This window comes from Labrus bergylta, chromosome 3, assembly GCF_963930695.1.
Source record: "Labrus bergylta chromosome 3, fLabBer1.1, whole genome shotgun sequence".
NCBI lineage: Eukaryota > Metazoa > Chordata > Actinopteri > Labriformes > Labridae > Labrus > Labrus bergylta.
The window spans coordinates 274490-292936 of record NC_089197.1 but is presented as its reverse complement, the minus strand read 5'-3'; the positions used below and the strand labels follow the sequence as shown (position 1 = coordinate 292936).

Genomic DNA, 18447 nt, shown 5'->3' with positions numbered 1-18447 from the left:
CAAGTGCTGTTATAGCTGTTATAGCTGTTTTGCACTAACTTGTGAAAATTGAAGAGTACCCAAGCTCTAATGTTTTACAAGCCATATCATATTATAACTGCACTCTGCATTATTGTGGTACAACACTGCCTCTCTTCTCTGCTCTTTACATTACTTGCTGCTATTTATCATACCAAGTCACTTTAATCATCACTTGTCACTTTAACTTGTCATTCTTATCTTATCTATTCTGTTTAATGTGTATTTTGTATTTTGACCTTTCTTGTCTGTGCTGCTGCAACGCCCGAATTTCCCCTCTGGGGATCAATAAAGTATTATCCTATCCTATATTGTGGCATTCTCTGTTCTTAACTTATTTTTGCATTTAATTGAAGGTTTTCTCATATTGTTGTATTTATTTTGATTCATTTTTGTGCTATGGTATTTGAGATTGCTCTAATTTATTTGAGTTTAATACTGATTATTTCACTAAAATAAGGCCCCTGCCCTGCTTGCTACAGTGGCTTCTTTTATTTTGAGATTATTATATTTTTAAATACCTGCAGGGAAATGTTATTTATTTCTTTGTGATGTTTAGAATTGTTAAATAAACTTTCTGGTTTATAATGTAAATCAGTTTGGTCTGGTTCACTTTTATACATTTATAAACTTTAATACGATAAATATCGAGTCATATTGAATATCGACATTAGGCAAAAAAATATCGTGATATCAAATTTAGGCCATATCGCCCAGCACTACCTCATGCCTACTCCCGGGTACCCGGACGGGGTCAGAGGTCAGAGGTCAGCTGGGGTTAATGAAGGTGAAGAGGAAGTGCAGTGGTCACAGGTGAAGCAGTGGCTCAGGTATGTTAATCTAACTGACGAGGAATTGAGCCTGCTTAGCGGCCTAAGAGATCCCAGCTTTGTTTGAAAGGTTGCCATAGTTACCGGCAAAGAGACGCATCGTTCCCTCAAGGATCTGTTCACCATCAGTCTGCAACCACATGATCTCTCTGATCATCGTTTGACTGTGAAGGGTAAAAATACACCAAAACAGGAAATGCACTTTGACTCAGAATCAGGCCGTGATGTCATCGATAAACCTGCAGAGCGCGCTAAACGGCTCGTTCTATAAATCCCCCCCCCCCACCCCCGGGTTACAGGAAGAGTCCGGTGGAGGTCTGAGACGCTGTAGAATACTTTTAGATCACCGACATTAATCCACTGAACGTAATGAGCTTACACCACTCCTGTTTACTCCCACTTACCTCGAGTGTGAGGGCTCACTCACACACACACACACACACACACACTCACAGACACAGACACACACACACACACACACACACAGACACACACACACACACACACACACACACACACACACACCATGTAGTAAACACTTTAGCCTTGACCTTCCACTGCTGATCCACGCTGGACGTCAGACGTGTGTTTTGTTAGCAGCAGTGTGTGTGTGTGTGTGTGTGTGTGTGTGTGTGTGTGAGTGTGTCTCTGTGTGTGTGTGTGTGTGTGTCTGTGTGTGTGTCAGCGTGTGTGAGTGTGTCTCTGTGTGTGTGTGTGTGTGTGTCTGTGTCTGTGAGTGTGTGTGTGTGTGTGTGTGTGTGTGTGTGTGTGTGTGTGTGTGTGTGTGTGAGCGTGTGTGTGCGTGTGTGTGTGTATCGTTTATTTAAACACATGTTGTCCTGTGTTACTGAAGGATTCCTCTAGAGGGCGCTCCTCATCAGTGGTTATGTGTTGTATCTTACAGACGCGTAGCGTTCATTTAACCAGAGCTCCAAACCACCGCAGGATACACGAGGCTGGCGGCATGTAGTTAAAAATATATGCAGGGTTAAGCCCCGCCTCTTGTGCGTCATGTGATCCGCCACAGACAGAACGATCCCGTCAGGACTCAGAGTGTCACACTGACATGTTTAGTTTCTTCCTCAACAACACTTAAACCCTAAACAAACAACACAATCATTTGTTTTTAAGACTTCTCCTCTTCTCTTCAGTGATCAACCCCCCCAGTTCCCCCGCCCCCTTTGTCTGAACTTTGACCTCATGTTGAAGTCTGAATATTTAAAGCTCAAGGACGTGAGGACGTGTTTACAAACATGTTTATAAACAAGGAGGACGTGTTTACAAACCAGGAGGACGTGTCTACAAACCAGGAGGACGTGTTTATAAACCAGGGGGATGTTTGCAAACCAGGAGGACGTGTTTACAAACATGTTTACAAGCCAGGAGGACGTGTTTATAAACCAGGAGGACGTGTTCGCAAACATGTTTACAAGCCAGGAGGACGTGTTTACAAACCAGGAGGACGTGTTTACAAACCAGGAGGACGTGTTTACAAACCAGGAGGACGTGTTTACAAACCAGGAGGACGTGTTTATAAACCGGGAGGAAGTGTTTACAAACATGTTTACAAACTAGGAGGACGTGTTTACAAACATGTTTACAGACCAGGAGGACGTGTTCGCAAACATGTTTACAAGCCAGGAGGACGTGTTTACAAACCAGGAGGACGTGTTTACAAACATGTTTACAAACCAGGAGGACGTGTTTACAAACCAGGAGGACGTGTTTACAAACCAGGAGGAAGTGTTTACAAACATGTTTACAAACCAAGAGGATGTGTCTATAAACCAGGAGGAAGTGTTTACAAACATGTTTACAAAACAGGAGGCCGTGTTTATAAACCGGGAGGAAGTGTTTACAAACATGTTTACAAACCAGGAGGACGTGTTTACAAACATCTTTACAGACCAGGAGGATGTGTTCGCAAACATGTTTACAAGCCAGGAGGACGTGTTTACAAACCAGGAGGACGTGTTTACAAACATGTTTACAGACCAGGAGGATGTTTACAAGCCAGGAGGACGTGTTTATAAACCAGGAGGACGTGTTTACAAACATGTTTACAAACCAGGAGGATGTTTACAAACCAGGAGGACGTGTTTACAAACCAGGAGGACGAGTTTACAAACATGTTCACAAACCAGGAGGACGTGTTTATAAACCAGAAGGAAGTGTTTACAAACATGTTTACAGACCAGGAGGACATGTTCACAAACATGTTTACAAGCCTGGAGGACGTGTTTACAAACCAGGAGGACGAGTTTACAAAAGCAGGAGGACGTGTTTACAAACCAGGAGGACTTGTTTACAAACCAGGAGGACGTGTTTACAAACATGTTTACAGACCAGGAGGACGTGTTTACAAACATGTTTACAGACCAGGAGGACGTGTTTACAAACATGTTTACAGACCAGGAAGACGTGTTCACAAACATGTTTACAAGCCAGGAGGACGTGTTTACAAACCAGGAGGACGTTTACAAACATGTTTACAAACCAGGAGGACGTTTACAAACATGTTTACAAACCAGGAGGATGTTTACAAACATGTTTACAAACCAGGAGGACGTTTACAAACATGTTTACAAACCAGGAGGATGTGTTTACAAACCAGGAGGACTTGTTTATAAACCAGGAGGACTTGTTTATAAACCAGGTGGACTTGTTTACAAACCAGGAGGACTTGTTTATAAACCAGGAGGACTTGTTTATAAACCAGGTGGACATGTTTACAAACCAGGAGGACGTTTACAAACATGTTTACAAACCAGGAGGACGTGTTTACAAACCAGGAGGACTTGTTTACAAACCAGGAGGACTTGTTTATAAACCAGGTGGACTTGTTTACAAACCTTACTGAAGTCAAAGTGAAAAACAAAATCAGATAATATTCTGTAATTAAATGATGACACTAGAGGGCGTCACATTCCTGCAGAGAGAATCAGCAGTTTGAGTAACACACACACACACACACACAGACACACAAACACACACACAGACAGACACACACACACACACACACACACACACACACACACACACACACACACACAGACAGACAGACAGACAGACACACACACACACACACACACACACACACACACACACACACACACACACACACACAGAGAGAGATTAAGGGATCACTCCGTAGATATTAAAGTCCATACAGAACACCGACTGTGGTGAAGTGAATACCGAGGTACGCGCGAGTGTGTGTGTGTGTGTGTGTGTGTGTGTGTGCGTGTGTATCAACCCCATGCTGCATGCTGCTCTCAGACCAGCGTCCCCGCGCGCGTTGGCCACGCCCACATCAAACACGTCAGAGAGCCACAGCCAGTGACGTTTGGACGCAGCACTCTCCTCCTCCGTCCCGACGCAAAGCATCACCAGAGTCCTCCATCAGCCCCTCTCAGCCAGAGTCCTCCATCAGCCCCTCTCAGCCAGAGTCCTCCATCAGCCCCTCTCAGCCAGAGTCCTCCATCAGCCCCTCTCAGCCTGTACGGATGTTCTCCGTGGATGTTCTCCGTGGATGTTCTCGTGCAGCAGGATGTCGCTCTGAGTGACGCGCTGTGTTTCTGGATGTGCGCCGCGCTGATCCGGTTTCTGAGGGACTGCTTTCCTTCACTTGTGAAGTCGCTGTGTGTGTGAGCTGTGAACTTTCATTGAGCCACACGATGCCTCAGCTTCCTTCATAGAGACGCTTTGTGAGCCTTCAGCAGGATGTCGCTCAGAGTGTGAGCTGTGTGTGTGTGTGTGTGTGTGTGTGTGTGTGTGTGTGTCATAGAGACGCTTTGTTCATTATTTCTTAAAAAGAGGAAAAGTTGGGCGCGCAAACTTTTGGAGATATGGCAATGGTGGCGTGGAGAAACACGGAGGACCCCCAGGGCCCCCTCTCCTCCCCTCTGTCTCTGCCCGGGGAGCTGACGGGACACATCAACCCTGCGCCGGCTGCAGCAGCACCTCAGGGCGCAGCGTCCAGCACCACCACCTCCTCCTCGTCCTCCTCCTCGTCCACGGACAAACAGCAGAGCACGCAGATCGAGTGCATCGTGTGCGGGGACAAATCCAGCGGGAAACACTACGGACAGTTCACCTGTGAGGGATGTAAGAGCTTCTTCAAGCGCAGCGTCAGGAGGAACCTGAGCTACACCTGCAGGGCCAACAGAACCTGTCCCGTGGACCAGCACCACCGGAACCAGTGCCAGTACTGTCGCCTCAAGAAGTGCCTCAAAGTGGGCATGAGGAGGGAAGGTACGGATAATATCTATATATCTATATCTATATCTACAGAGACATCTTTATAGAGCATGAGGAGGGAAGGTACGGATAATATCTATATATCTATATCTATATCTACAGAGACATCTTTATAGAGCATGAGGAGGGAAGGTACGGATAATATCTATATATCTATATCTATATCTACAGAGACATCTTTATAGAGCATGAGGAGGGAAGGTACGGATAATATCTATATATCTATATCTATATCTACAGAGACATCTTTATAGAGCATGAGGAGGGAAGGTACGGATAATATCTATATATCTATATCTATATCTACAGAGACATCTTTATAGAGCATGAGGAGGGAAGGTACGGATAATATCTATATATCTATATCTATATCTACAGAGACATCTTTATAGAGCATGAGGAGGGAAGGTACGGATCCTCCTGTAGTCCGGTACTATGGACACATAGAAACACAGAGATATCTAAAGAGATATTTATATTTAAAAAGATATTTATAGAGATATTTATATTTAAAAAGATATTTATAGAGATATCTGAAGAGATATTTATATTTAAAAAGATATTTATAGAGATATTTATATTTAAAAAGATATTTATAGAGATATCTGAAGAGATATTTATATTTAAAAAGATATTTATAGAGATATCCGAAGAGATATTTATATTTAAAAAGATATTTATAGAGATATTTATATTTAAAAAGATATTTATAGAGATATCTGAAGAGATATTTATATTTAAAAAGATATTTATAGTAGTCGGTACTATTGCATCATGACATCCCGAAAACAAAGCGCAGGACGCTGCAGGCTCACAGAAACACAGAGATATATCTATAGAGATATTTCTATATTTATACATGTATGTAGAGTGTGTTTGTGTGGTCTGTTCTGTCTGTGTTCACATCACGCCGAGCAGCAGCAGCAGCAGCAGCAGCAGCAGCAGCAGCAGTTAGCTCCATGTAGCATGAGTAGGATCGTGTTGTTGTCTGCACTCTCACAGCTTCTGATTCGGACACAGTTCTGCTCCCTCTCAGCTTGATTTCGATTCAATTCTTCGTTTGGAATCGGGAGATTTGGCTTTCCCTGTTTGTGTATGCGTGCAGGCCCAGCGGAGCGTGTTTTAAATAACCCGGGTTAAATCAGAATGATGAAAGATTCCTCTTATTGTCTCTTAATGTAACACACACAGAGCAGAAGAGAGTCACTCATCAAAGAATATTATACAATTCAATTAATGAAACTAAACAATTACAGTCATCACATTCAGTCACAACAAATAGAAACAGAGCGTGTGTGTGTGTGTGTGTGTTCAGTATTCCACATTACATTGAGATAAATCATGACGTCATGTTTCACATCATTATTACACATCTGAATATTAGTACACATGAAATATTATGATTGTTCTGTTAACCCGTTGTGAATCATTTCGTTTCAAAATGAGTGTGTGTGTGTGTGTGTGTGTGTGTGTGTGTTTTATTTACTGTAAATGTCAGTGTGCTGATTCAGTCTGACCATTTCCTCAAAAACACTCGGTGTGCACTTATAATTATTAAATCTATATTATTATTATTATTATTATTATTATTATTTATATATTTTTATTATTATTTATAATAATTGTATTATTATTTATATTAATTGTATTATTATTATTATTATTATTTATTATTACTTAGATTCATTTTATTATTATTATTATTATTGTTTTTATTATTATTTATATATTTTTTATTATTTATATTAATTGTATTATTATTATTTTTATTATTATTATTATTTTTATTATTATTTTTTATTATTTACATTCATTTTATTATTATTATTATTATTATTATTATTATTATTATTATTATTATTATTATGTCCTGTGATAATGATGTGCAGATACAGAATTTACATGGAGCATTAACATGAGCAATAATCTGTGAATGTTCAGACTACATGTCTGTGGATTCTGTCTGCTCTGACCCCACGCTAACCCCAACCCTGCTCTGTGCTTCTCTGTGGACTCTGTGGACACTGTGTGGACTCTGTGGACTCTGTGTGGACTCTGTGGACTCTGTGGACTCTGTGTGGACTCTGTGTGGACTCTGTGTAGACTCTGTGCTTCTCTGTGGACTCTGTGTGGACTCTGTGGACTCTGTGGACTCTGTGTAGACTCTGTGCTTCTCTGTGGACTGTGTGGACTCTGTATGGGGTCTGCACATGTCTCTGTGGTGGTTTTAATTCCGCTTGTGTTTCTCTGTTGCAGCCGTGCAAAGAGGCCGGCTGCCCACGCAGTCTTATCACGGACAGTTCTCGCTGACTAACGGAGACCCCCTGCAGGGTCACTCGTACCTGTCGGGCTACATCTCTCTCCTGCTGCGGGCTGAGCCCTACCCGACGTCCCGCTTCGGCTCTCAGTGTCTGCAGAGCAACAACCTCATGGGCATCGAGAACATCTGCGAGCTGGCGGCCCGGATGCTGTTCAGCGCCGTGGAGTGGGCCCGGAATATCCCGTTCTTCCCGGACCTGCAGGTGACGGACCAGGTGGCCCTGCTGCGCCTCACCTGGAGCGAACTGTTCGTGCTGAACGCCGCGCAGTGCTCCATGCCGGTGCACGTCGCCCCGCTGCTGGCCGCTGCAGGCCTGCACGCCTCCCCGATGTCCGCGGACCGGGTCGTGGCCTTCATGGACCACATCCGGGTCTTCCAGGAACAGGTGGAGAAGCTGAAGGTACTTCACGTGGACTCGGCAGAGTACAGCTGCATTAAGGCCATCGTGCTGTTCACCACAGGTATTTATATATATATATATATATATGTATATATATATATCACATGGAGGCCTGCGGGCCTACAAACAGGAAGGCGCAATAAAACACAAACAGGCACCCGTAGATGACAAACACTGTCCCAAAGAATGAAAACACATTTAGAAATAGAGAGAGCGCTGAGAATCAGTTTAATTTACCGGGACAGGTAAAACCGAGAGGTCGCTTTGTCGTCCAAAAAGACTCAGATGACACAGGCCGATTCAATAATGGTTCAATCAAAACCCAATATTTCGATGACTTCAATTCTATATGGTGAAATAAAAAATATTCATCTTCAGAAAATGACTCAAAGAAACAAAAAAATGAAATCATCAAAACGAAAACACGACAAATATTTTATTGCTTGAGGAAATGTTTTCAGGATTCAGTGTTACCTTCACTGTCTCATAAAGTGAGACAACGATCATCTACAGTTTAGATAAAAAAACAGCTTTACTTTGAAAATATTTAATCATAATAATTATTCATTTTTGCACAAGGTGAGAAATATTTCTGTTTCCTGCAGCCATAAAAAAAAGTAAAATAAAACAGAATTGTTTGAAATCAATAGAAATAAAATCCTCCTCACGTGACACACCGACCAACCAGCCTGAAAGCAGAGCTGTGGACTCCAGTCACAGATTTGATGACTTTGGACTCGACTTGACAAAATCATGAAAGACTTGCAAACTCGACTTGGACTTCAACACCAATGACTCGTGACGTCACTTGGACTTGCGCTTTTAATGTTCTTTTAGGTCCCATATAGAATTTCCGCGATGCGCAAAACACGGACGGAATCATCACAGAGTTTTAAATAGAATTACCTGTGAACAGAATATCGTGGGATTTGCCTCAATGTGGGTGTGATTTATTAAAAAGCTACGTTTTTATACCAAGGCTTTTGAGGAGTTTTACGCACGTTTGGTGGATCTGCTGCTCCTCTTCTGTTTACATGTTACAGGCGGGAGCTGACACACACACACACACACACACACACACACACACTCGCGCGTACCTCGGTATTCACTTCACCACAGTCGGTGTTCTGTATGGACTTTAATATCTACGGTGGATATGGATCAGGTCTTTATGCTCGGGACTTAATCCGGTCAAACGGCCGTTTGGACTTCTCTCTCTCAGCGTGTCTGCATTCTGTATTTATCAACAATCAGCACACACAAATATGTAGGCTGTTATCTCACAGCCTGCTGTAGTCTGGGAACATCTTCACACACACTGTAAAAAAAAAGGGGAGTAAGGGTGGCCTGGGCATTCTGCCTTTTAGAAAATAAATAAAGGCGAGTTCATTTATATTTAAAAATGTCTCAATTTCCTGACATGATCTAATAAAATGAATCAAATCACTGATCTAATGGAACACACCATCAAACACAGAATTCAGTCAAAGGAAATTGGCAAAAACAGAATTTAGAAAAATAAACAAAACAGTGGTACTGTTCTTTTATTTGAAGAAGTAGGCTAAATAAAATCATATAATAAATCATGATTTGTGAAACTGTAACAAATGATTACTCTGTTAAAATGGCATTTAGTTTGGTGAAGAGAGCTAATGACTTGTTCAGGACTTCAAACAAAGGTTAGGACTTCAGACTCGACTTGAGACTTGAGACTTACTTGTGACTTGCAGTTTATAAATATTATTAAATCACTGCAGACCCTGAAATATCAAATATAAATCACGTGTTTTTTTAATCTCTTATTTCATGTCTGTTTACATTTGAATAATAATTCAAACAAATAAAAATAATCATCAGGTTTAAAGCATTTCGTTTAGTTTCAGTGACATTAAACTCTTAAAAGGAGGGGGCGCCACGGGCCTCGTGGTTAGTGTGGTCAAAGCAGGCGACCCGGGTTCAAATCCTTCCTGAACCTCCTTCCCCGCTATCTCTCTCTCTCTCTCTCTCTCTCTAAAATAAACCTTTAAAAATATGAATGAGAGGAGAAGCATTTCAGCATATACCGTGCGTGTTAATTCATTTAGTGAATATATATGAAGGAGAATAAATGATAAATGTGGATTTTTAAATATAATTCATGTCTAAGTTTCACAAATATGAATAATCTAAATAGAAATGTTTACGATTTAAAACTTTTGAATTGGCCTTCAAATGTTTTTTGTTTACTGAAAATTAAACGGAAGTTTTTTAAAATTAGAGTCTTTAATGATGTTTAATCAGACATTCAAAATATTATTTAATTATTTAATTATCTTCTCTCAAAGACAGTTCTGAGGCACACGAATCATTATCAGGCAAAGGACAAACGTTTAGAGAGTCGTTTAATACGAGCCACAGGAAATGTGTTTGATGGGTAACATTAATAGAAACAGCAGAAGAAGAAGAAATGTGCACAGCAAAATCAGCATACTCAAATGAACACTATCCGAGTGAATATGAACACTTTCAAGTGTCTATATGGGTCCACACCACAAAGTGTTAATTTAACTCTTTTTGGAGAGTTGGTACCTCAACACTAACTAAGTGTTACTATTGACTCTTTTTGGAGTTCAAATTTAACACCAGGTAACACTGATCACTGTCACTTTTGCTCAACACTGCAGCGTAGTGTTAGAAATTCACTCTTTCAGAGTATCTTTTTTAACTATTTAAAGTGTTACCCCCATATTAACACTGTGAGGTGTAAACAGTGCTTTAATGAATTACTTCACCCCACCACCCATCGTACTGCGCGTTCTGCCCGCTCGCCTCATAGACTGTAAATATTACGTTCGTTGCCTGGGAGCTGGAGTCTGATGTCACTTTCCTGCGCCGTCCACTTTGCCATTTCGTTTTCGAGTTGGTTTGAATTATGATCACTTTTTAGCGCGACAAGTTTGAAAACGAAAAGCCAAAGACCTTTTGGTTTTCATTTGAATGATGTCATACAATATGCATACATAGAGAGTAAAAGTATAATGCAAACGGATGACTGAATAATCATTTTAAATATAGGTCAAATAATGCACCTATAATCTGAAAATTAAAACGTGTTTCTGTTCCTGTATTTTCATTTTAGAATTAGATTTTTCATTTGAATTATGATACAGATGTAGAGGGGCATTTTTTGAAAATGAAAAAGGAAATGTAATTTTCTTCCTCATTTTAATTTATCTAATTTATAATTTATGCATTTTTGAAGTTGAAAACTAAAATTCAAATTAGATAAATGAATCATCATTTTATTTTTGAGTCAAATAATACACTCATATTCTGAAAATTAAAAAGCATTTCTGTTGATGCATTTGAATTTTTAAATTAGCTTTATCATTTGAATTCTGATAACTAATCGCGTCCATATCATACCAACACTCACACAGCAAATGTATCATACTTAACTTAATAAACAGTTCATTGTGACACCATCTCTGAAACATTTATCATAGTTATGGTCCTTACCATCAAATTTAAGATTAAGCAAGATGAAATCATTCAGTGAGTAAGACACTTAGGAGGAGAATAAGATGGCTAAATAGATATTGCAGCATAAAATAAGCTAACAGTGCTACAGTGGCTAATATTTGAAAAAGAGCAAACACAAGAAGAGTAGTATCAATATATATCAGTATCAACGTCACAAAATGTGACAGTATACCGTGCTGTACCCCCCACTGCCACATTCCCACGCTGGCCGGCCCGGACCGCGGTCACACTACACAGGACTAATGATTACCTCTTATACATAACATGTTAATAGATAGAAAGAGAGAGAGAGAGAGAGAGACAGAGACAGAGACAGAGAGACGGAGACAGAGAGAGAGAGAGACAGAGACAGAGACAGAGACAGAGAGAGAGAGACAGAGAGAGAGAGAGAGACAAAGAGAGAGAGAGAGACAGAGACAGAGAGAGACAGAGAGAGACAGATAGAGAGAGAGAGACAGAGACAGAGAGAGAGAGACAGAGACAGAGAGAGAGAGAGAGAGAGAGAGACAGAGAGAGAGACAGAGACAGAGAGAGAGAGAGAGACAGAGAGAGACAGATAGAGAGAGAGAGAGACAGAGACAGAGAGACAGAGAGAAGAGACAGAGAGAGACAGAAAGAGAGAGAGAGAGAGACAGAGAGACAGAGAGAGAAGAGACAGAGAGAGACAGAAAGAGAGAGAGAGAAAGAGAGAGAGAGAGCTTCTCTCATTTTCACACAGCAAAATGAAAAGAGTTAAAGTTTTGGTGTTGTTGAGATTTCAGCAGAGTTAATTCTACTCTGGATGGAGACAAATCCCTGAAACTTTACTCTCAGTTGAAAAAGAGTCACTGCAACATGTTTAACTCTTTTACTTTTCACTCTGAACCTGGATGTGACTCTACGGTACGGAGTGCCAGTAGGACATGGTCACACTGGCACTCCGTACCATGCCCAAGCACGCTTCAACGCTCAAGTCCAGTTCGTTTGACCAGTGTGACCGCTCCGTATCGCACTCAGGCACGGTACCCTTCCTTGGCTTTGGCACACTTCGGAGAGGTGTGCTTCTGCACGGTACACTTGGTACTTGGTGTTGTGTGTGCAGTGTGTATGTTCTGTGCAGTGTGTGTTAGTGTGCAGTGAGGGTGTTGTGTGTGTTAGTGTACAGTGTGTGTTATTGTGCAGTGTGGGCTTTGTGTTTGTGTTGTGTGCAGTGTGTGTTATTGTTCAGTGTGGGTGTTGTGTGTGCAGTGTGCGTGTTGTGTGCACTGTGTGTTAATGTGCAGTGTGGGTGTTGTGTGCACTGTGTGTTAGTGTGCAGTGTGGGTGTTGTGTGTGCAGTGTGTGTGTTGTGTGCACTGTGTGTTAGTGTGCAGTGTGGATGTTGTGTGCACTGTGTGTTACTGTGCAGTCTGTGTTATTGGGCAGTGTGGGTGTTGGGTGTGTTAGTGTGCAGTGTGTGTTGTGTGGGTGTTACGTGTGCAGTGTGGGTGTTGTGTGTGCAGTGTGTGTTGTGTGTGCAGTCTGTGTTATTGGGCAGTGTGGGTGTTGTGTGTGTTAGTGTGCAGTGTGTGTTGTGTGGGTGTTACATGTGCAGTGTGTGCAGTGTGGGTGTTGTGTGTGTGTGTGTTAGTGTACTGTGTGTGTGTGTTATTGTGCAGTGTGGTTGTTGTTTGCACTGTGTGTTAGTGTGCAGTGTGGGTGTGTGTTAGTGTATTGTGTGTGTGTGTTATTGTGCAGTGTGGTTGTTGTTTGCACTGTGTGTTAGTGTGCAGTGTGGGTGTTGTGTGTGCAGTGTGTGTGTTATGTGCACTGTGTGTTAGTGTGCAGTGTGGGTGTTGTGTGCACTGTGTGTTACTGTGCAGTCTGTGTTATTGGGCAGTGTGGATGTTGTGTGTGTGTGTTAGTGTACAGTGTGTGTGTGTGTTATTGTGCAGTGTGGTTGTTGTGTGTGTTAGTGTACAGTGTGTGTTATTGTGCAGTGTGGGTATCGTGTGTGTTAGTGTGCAATGTGTGTTATTATGCAGTGAGGGTGTTGTGTGTGTTAGTGTGCAGTCTGTGTTGTGTGTGTTAGTGTACAGTGTGTGTTATTGTGCAGTGTGGGTGTTGTGTGTGTTTTTGTGCAGTGTGTTTTTGTGCAGTGTGGGTTTTGTGTGTTGTGTGTGTGTTATTGTGCAGTGTGTGTGTTGTGTGTGTGTTAGTGTGCAGTGTGTGTGTGTGTGCAGTGTGTGAGTGTGCAGTGTGTGTTGTGTGTGCAGTGTGTGTTATTGTGGAGAGTATGTTAGTGTGCAGTGTGTGTTATTGTGCAGTGTGTGTTGTGTGTGCAGTGTGTGAGTGTGCAGTGTGTGTTGTGTGTGCAGTGTGTGTTATTTTGTAGTGTATGTTAGTGTGCAGTGTGTGTTATTGTGCAGTGTGGGTGTTGTGTGTGCAGTGTGTGTTGTGTGTGTTAGTGTACAGTGTGGGTTATTGTGCAGTGTGGGTGTTGTGTGTTCAGTGTGTGTTATTGTGCAGTGTGTGTTAGTGTGCAGTGTGTGTTGTGTGTGTCAGTGTGCAGTGTGTGTTGTGTGTGCAGTGTGTGTGTGTGTGTGTTTGCAGTGTGTGTGTTAGTGTGCAGTGTGTGTTGTGTGTGCAGTGTGTGTTGTGTGTGCAGTGTGTGTTGTGTGCAGTGTGTGTGTCTGTGTGTGTGTGTGTGTGTGTGTGTGCGCAGTGTGTTGTGTGTGCAGTGTGTGTTGTGTGTGCAGTGTGTTGTGTGTGCAGTGTGTGTTGTGTGCAGTGTGTGTTGTGTGTGTGCAGTGTGTGTGTGTGTGTGCGCGTGCAGTGTGTGTTAGTGTGCAGTGGGTGTTGTGTGTGTGTGTTAGTGTACAGTGTGTGTGTGTGTGTGTGTGTGTTATTGTGCAGTGTGGTTGTTGTGTGTGTTAGTGTACAGTGTGTGTTATTGTGCAGTGAGGATGTTGTGTGTGTTAGTGTCCAGTGTGTGTTATTGTGCAGTGTGGGTGTTGTGTGTGTTAGTGTGCAGTGTGTTTTTGTGCAGTGTGGGTTTTGTGTGTGCAGTGTGTGTTATTGTGCAGTGTGTGTGTGTGTTATTGTGCAGTGTGTGTGTGTTATTGTGCAGTGTGTGTTAGTGTGCAGTGTGTGTTGTGTGCAGTGTGTGTTGTGTGTGCAATGTGTGTTATTGTGGAGAGTATGTTAGTGTGCAGTGTGTGTTATTGTGCAGTGTGTGTTGTGTGTGCAGTGTGTAAGTGTGCAGTGTGTGTTGTGTGTGCAGTGTGTGTTATTTTGTAGTGTATGTTAGTGTGCAGTGTGTATTATTATGCAGTGTGGGTGTTGTGTGTGCAGTGTGTGTTGTGTGTGTTAGTGTACAATGTGGGTTATTGTGCAGTGTGGGTGTTGTGTGTGCAGTGTGTGTTATTGTGCAGTGTGTGTTAGTGTGCAGTGTGTTATTGTGCAGTGTGTGTGTTGTGTGTGCAGTGTGTGTGTGTTGTGTGTGTGTTGTGTGTGTGTGTGTGTGTGTGTTTACAGTGTGTGTTGTGTGTGTGCGTGTGTGTGCAGTGTGTGTTGTGTGTGCAGTGTGTGTTAGGTGTGCAGTGTGTGTTGTGTGCAGTGTGTGTGTGTGTGTGTGTGTGTGTGTGTGCAGTGTGTGTTTTGTGTGTGTGTGTGTGTGTGCAGTGTGTGTGTTATTGTGCAGTGTGTGTTGTGTGTGCAGTGTGTGTTGTGTGTGCAGTGTGTGTTATTTTGTAGTGTATGTTATTGTGCAGTGTGTGTTAGTGTACAGTGTGGGTGTTGTGTGTGCAGTGTGTGTTATTGTGCAGTGTGGTTGTTGTGTGTGTTAGTGTACAGTGTGTGTTATTGTGCAGTGAGGATGTTGTGTGTGTTAGTGTCCAGTGTGTGTTATTGTGCAGTGTGGGTGTTGTGTGTGTTAGTGTGCAGTGTGTTTTTGTGCAGTGTGGGTTTTGTGTGTGCAGTGTGTGTTATTGTGCAGTGTGTGTGTGTGTTATTGTGCAGTGTGTGTGTGTTATTGTGCAGTGTGTGTTAGTGTGCAGTGTGTGTTGTGTGCAGTGTGTGTTGTGTGTGCAATGTGTGTTATTGTGGAGAGTATGTTAGTGTGCAGTGTGTGTTATTGTGCAGTGTGTGTTGTGTGTGCAGTGTGTAAGTGTGCAGTGTGTGTTGTGTGTGCAGTGTGTGTTATTTTGTAGTGTATGTTAGTGTGCAGTGTGTATTATTATGCAGTGTGGGTGTTGTGTGTGCAGTGTGTGTTGTGTGTGTTAGTGTACAATGTGGGTTATTGTGCAGTGTGGGTGTTGTGTGTGCAGTGTGTGTTATTGTGCAGTGTGTGTTAGTGTGCAGTGTGTTATTGTGCAGTGTGTGTGTTGTGTGTGCAGTGTGTGTGTGTTGTTTGTGTGTGTGTGTGTGTGTGTGTGTGTGTGTGTGTGTGTGTGTTTACAGTGTGTGTTGTGTATGTGCGTGTGTGTGCAGTGTGTGTTGTGTGTGCAGTGCGTGTTAGGTGTGCAGTGTGTGTTGTGTGCAGTGTGTGTGCAGTGTGTGTGTGTGTGTGCAGTGTGTGTTTTGTGTGTGTGTGTGTGTGCAGTGTGTGTGTTATTGTGCAGTGTGTGTTGTGTGTGCAGTGTGTGTTTTGTGTGTGTGTGTGTGTGTGCAGTGTGTGTGCAGTGTGTGTGTGTGTGTGCAATGTGTGTGTTATTGTGCAGTGTGTGTTGTGTGTGCAGTGTGTGAGTGTGCAGTGTGTGTTGTGTGTGCAGTGTGTGTTATTTTGTAGTGTATGTTAGTGTGCAGTGTGTGTTATTGTGCAATGTGGGTGTTGTGTGTGCAGTGTGTGTTGTGTGTGTTAGTGTACAGTGTGGGTTATTGTGCAGTGTGGGTGTTGTGTGTGCAATGTGTGTTATTGTGCAGTGTGTGTTAGTGTGCAGTGTGTGTTATTGTGCAGTGTGTGTGTTGTGTGTGCAGTGTGTGTGTGTTGTGTGCAGTGTGTGTGTGTGTGTGTGTTGTGTGTGTGTGTGTGTGCAGTGTGGTTTGGATGGAAGCAGAGAAGCCTTGTTGGATCTAGAGAATCTTTGATCTGAAGGATACAGATCATATTCATCAGAATAACAAGACAAAACAAACACATGAACGTCACACAGAAACATCAAAACCATTATATCCCATTAAACAAAGATTCGTTCCTTTCTGTCCACTACACTCTGTTTTACTTTCACCTCCGGACCATCTTTATTTTATTTTGAAAAGTGGTGACGCTGCCGTCCGTCCATCACATCAACAAAACGAGGCGTTCAGGAAAGAAACACCACAAAGAGTTATTATTTATTTATGTTTGATAGGGACATTCGTTTAACTCTGCTATTTTCATGATGTCTTTCCCACGTTCACATAATAAAAAATGATAAGGGAGGATATTATGTTGATTTACAATGTTTTACAAATATTCACACTGCATAAAAAATCTTTAAATGTAAAGTTTTCTAATTGAAACCAAACTGTGTTAGTCTCATAAAGCCTGGTGTGACTGATACATTTATTTAAACAGATGGCGTTTACTTCCATGATGATGATGATGATGAAGGCTCAGTCCATTGTCCAATCATTACAGTCTGACTGACAGCTGCTGCTCTTCTCTGCTTCTTCCTGTCCCTAGATGCTTGCGGCCTGTCGGACCTGGCTCATGTGGAGGGTCTGCAGGAGAAGTCTCAGTGTGCTTTAGAGGAGTACGTGAGGAGCCAGTACCCGAACCAGCCCAACAGGTTTGGAAAGCTGCTGCTCCGCCTGCCTTCCCTCCGCACCGTCTCCTCTTCTGTCATAGAGCAGCTCTTCTTCGTCCGTCTGGTGGGGAAGACCCCCATAGAGACTCTGATAAGGGACATGCTGCTGTCTGGAAGCAGCTTCAACTGGCCTTACATGCCCATTCAGTAGAGGGGGGGGAGGGGCTCCAGTCCAGCGGTGCTGCTAAGGTCAGCAAAGGGAACCAGACCTCAAATCCAGTCTGCCAGTGAGACGAGATGATGACCAATGAGAGAGGATCTCTGCTCTGACCATCATGTGACAGGTGACTTCCCTTCTCACTCTGCAGACTTTTGGTTCGTCCATCCTCTGGCAGAGTTGCTTCCTTATGACAGGAAATGACATAACGGTGTGGTGACCACTCACAGTCTGTGATTTCTATTTATTGGATCCTGTGTGCATATTTATCTTATCGTGCTTGTAAATTATGTTCCAGCTCTTTTTTTTTAAGATGTTTTATGTATTTTCGGGTCTGTTTCTTGTTTTGTTTCAAACCTTTGGACTGATGGATTCAACAGGCAGGTGTTGTTTGTTGTGTACGCTGAGATTAAAGCTTCTTCTTCTGTTTGACTCTCAGAGAGAGAAGAGTAAAGCATCACTCCGTCCAGACGTGATGTCATCAAAATGTTCTGAAATATTTCAGTTTTTGGGTCTTTTCAGCTTCTTAAATACTGAACATGTGGATCAGAAGCATCACGTCTTCTCCTTCTCACCGACCTGAGAGACGGAAGGTTAGCCTGATGCTAGCTGTTAGTAAATGTAGGAGGAGCTTAAAGAAGTGAGTTCACGTTTACTGAGACAAACCAACCAACGGGTCACAAATCTCTCTTTATACGAGATGAACAAGGAACCATCCACTGCAGGGTATTACTGAACTGTGTGTGTGTGTGTGTGTGTGTGTCTGTGTGTGTGTGTCTCTGTGTTTCTTTTGGACAAACACTTGATGTACTGTGAAATCTTTTTGGTTAACATGTTTGTACCGTATTAAATTATAACTGAAGATTTATAAATAAAGTGTCTTTGGTTTATTTTGACATTTCACTTCTTGTTGTTTATGACTGAAGACAACAAAACGGGACAAAAACTACCTATGAGGTAAATGACAAAATAACAAAATAAATTAACTACAGCTGTAGTTAATCCCGTTTAATCACATCTTTAATCGCATGTTTGAAATTCCATTATTTCACATTTGAAAACAAAAATGGTAAGGCTTTTAATTTGAAGGTTTGTCCTGTCTTAAGCTGAGAGTACTTGCTGAATGCTTTTATTTTGAAATAAAGTAAGGTCCTTCTGGTAGCTGGAAGGTTAGGACAGGAAGTTAAGCACAG

At 42.2% G+C, this 18447-nt stretch overlaps 1 protein-coding gene across 1 annotated transcript; it reads left to right on the top strand.

The window, feature by feature from the left end:
- The first annotated feature begins 3705 nt into the window (after positions 1-3705).
- Positions 3706-18144, top strand: LOC110004242 (COUP transcription factor 2). The gene is made up of 3 exons (XM_020659783.2): positions 3706-5102; positions 7365-7889; positions 16974-18144. The coding sequence occupies exons 1-3, from the start codon at positions 4697-4699 to the stop codon at positions 17246-17248; spliced, it is 1206 nt and encodes a 401-aa protein (XP_020515439.1). The 5' UTR covers positions 3706-4696; the 3' UTR covers positions 17249-18144.
- The last annotated feature ends 303 nt before the right edge of the window (positions 18145-18447 follow it).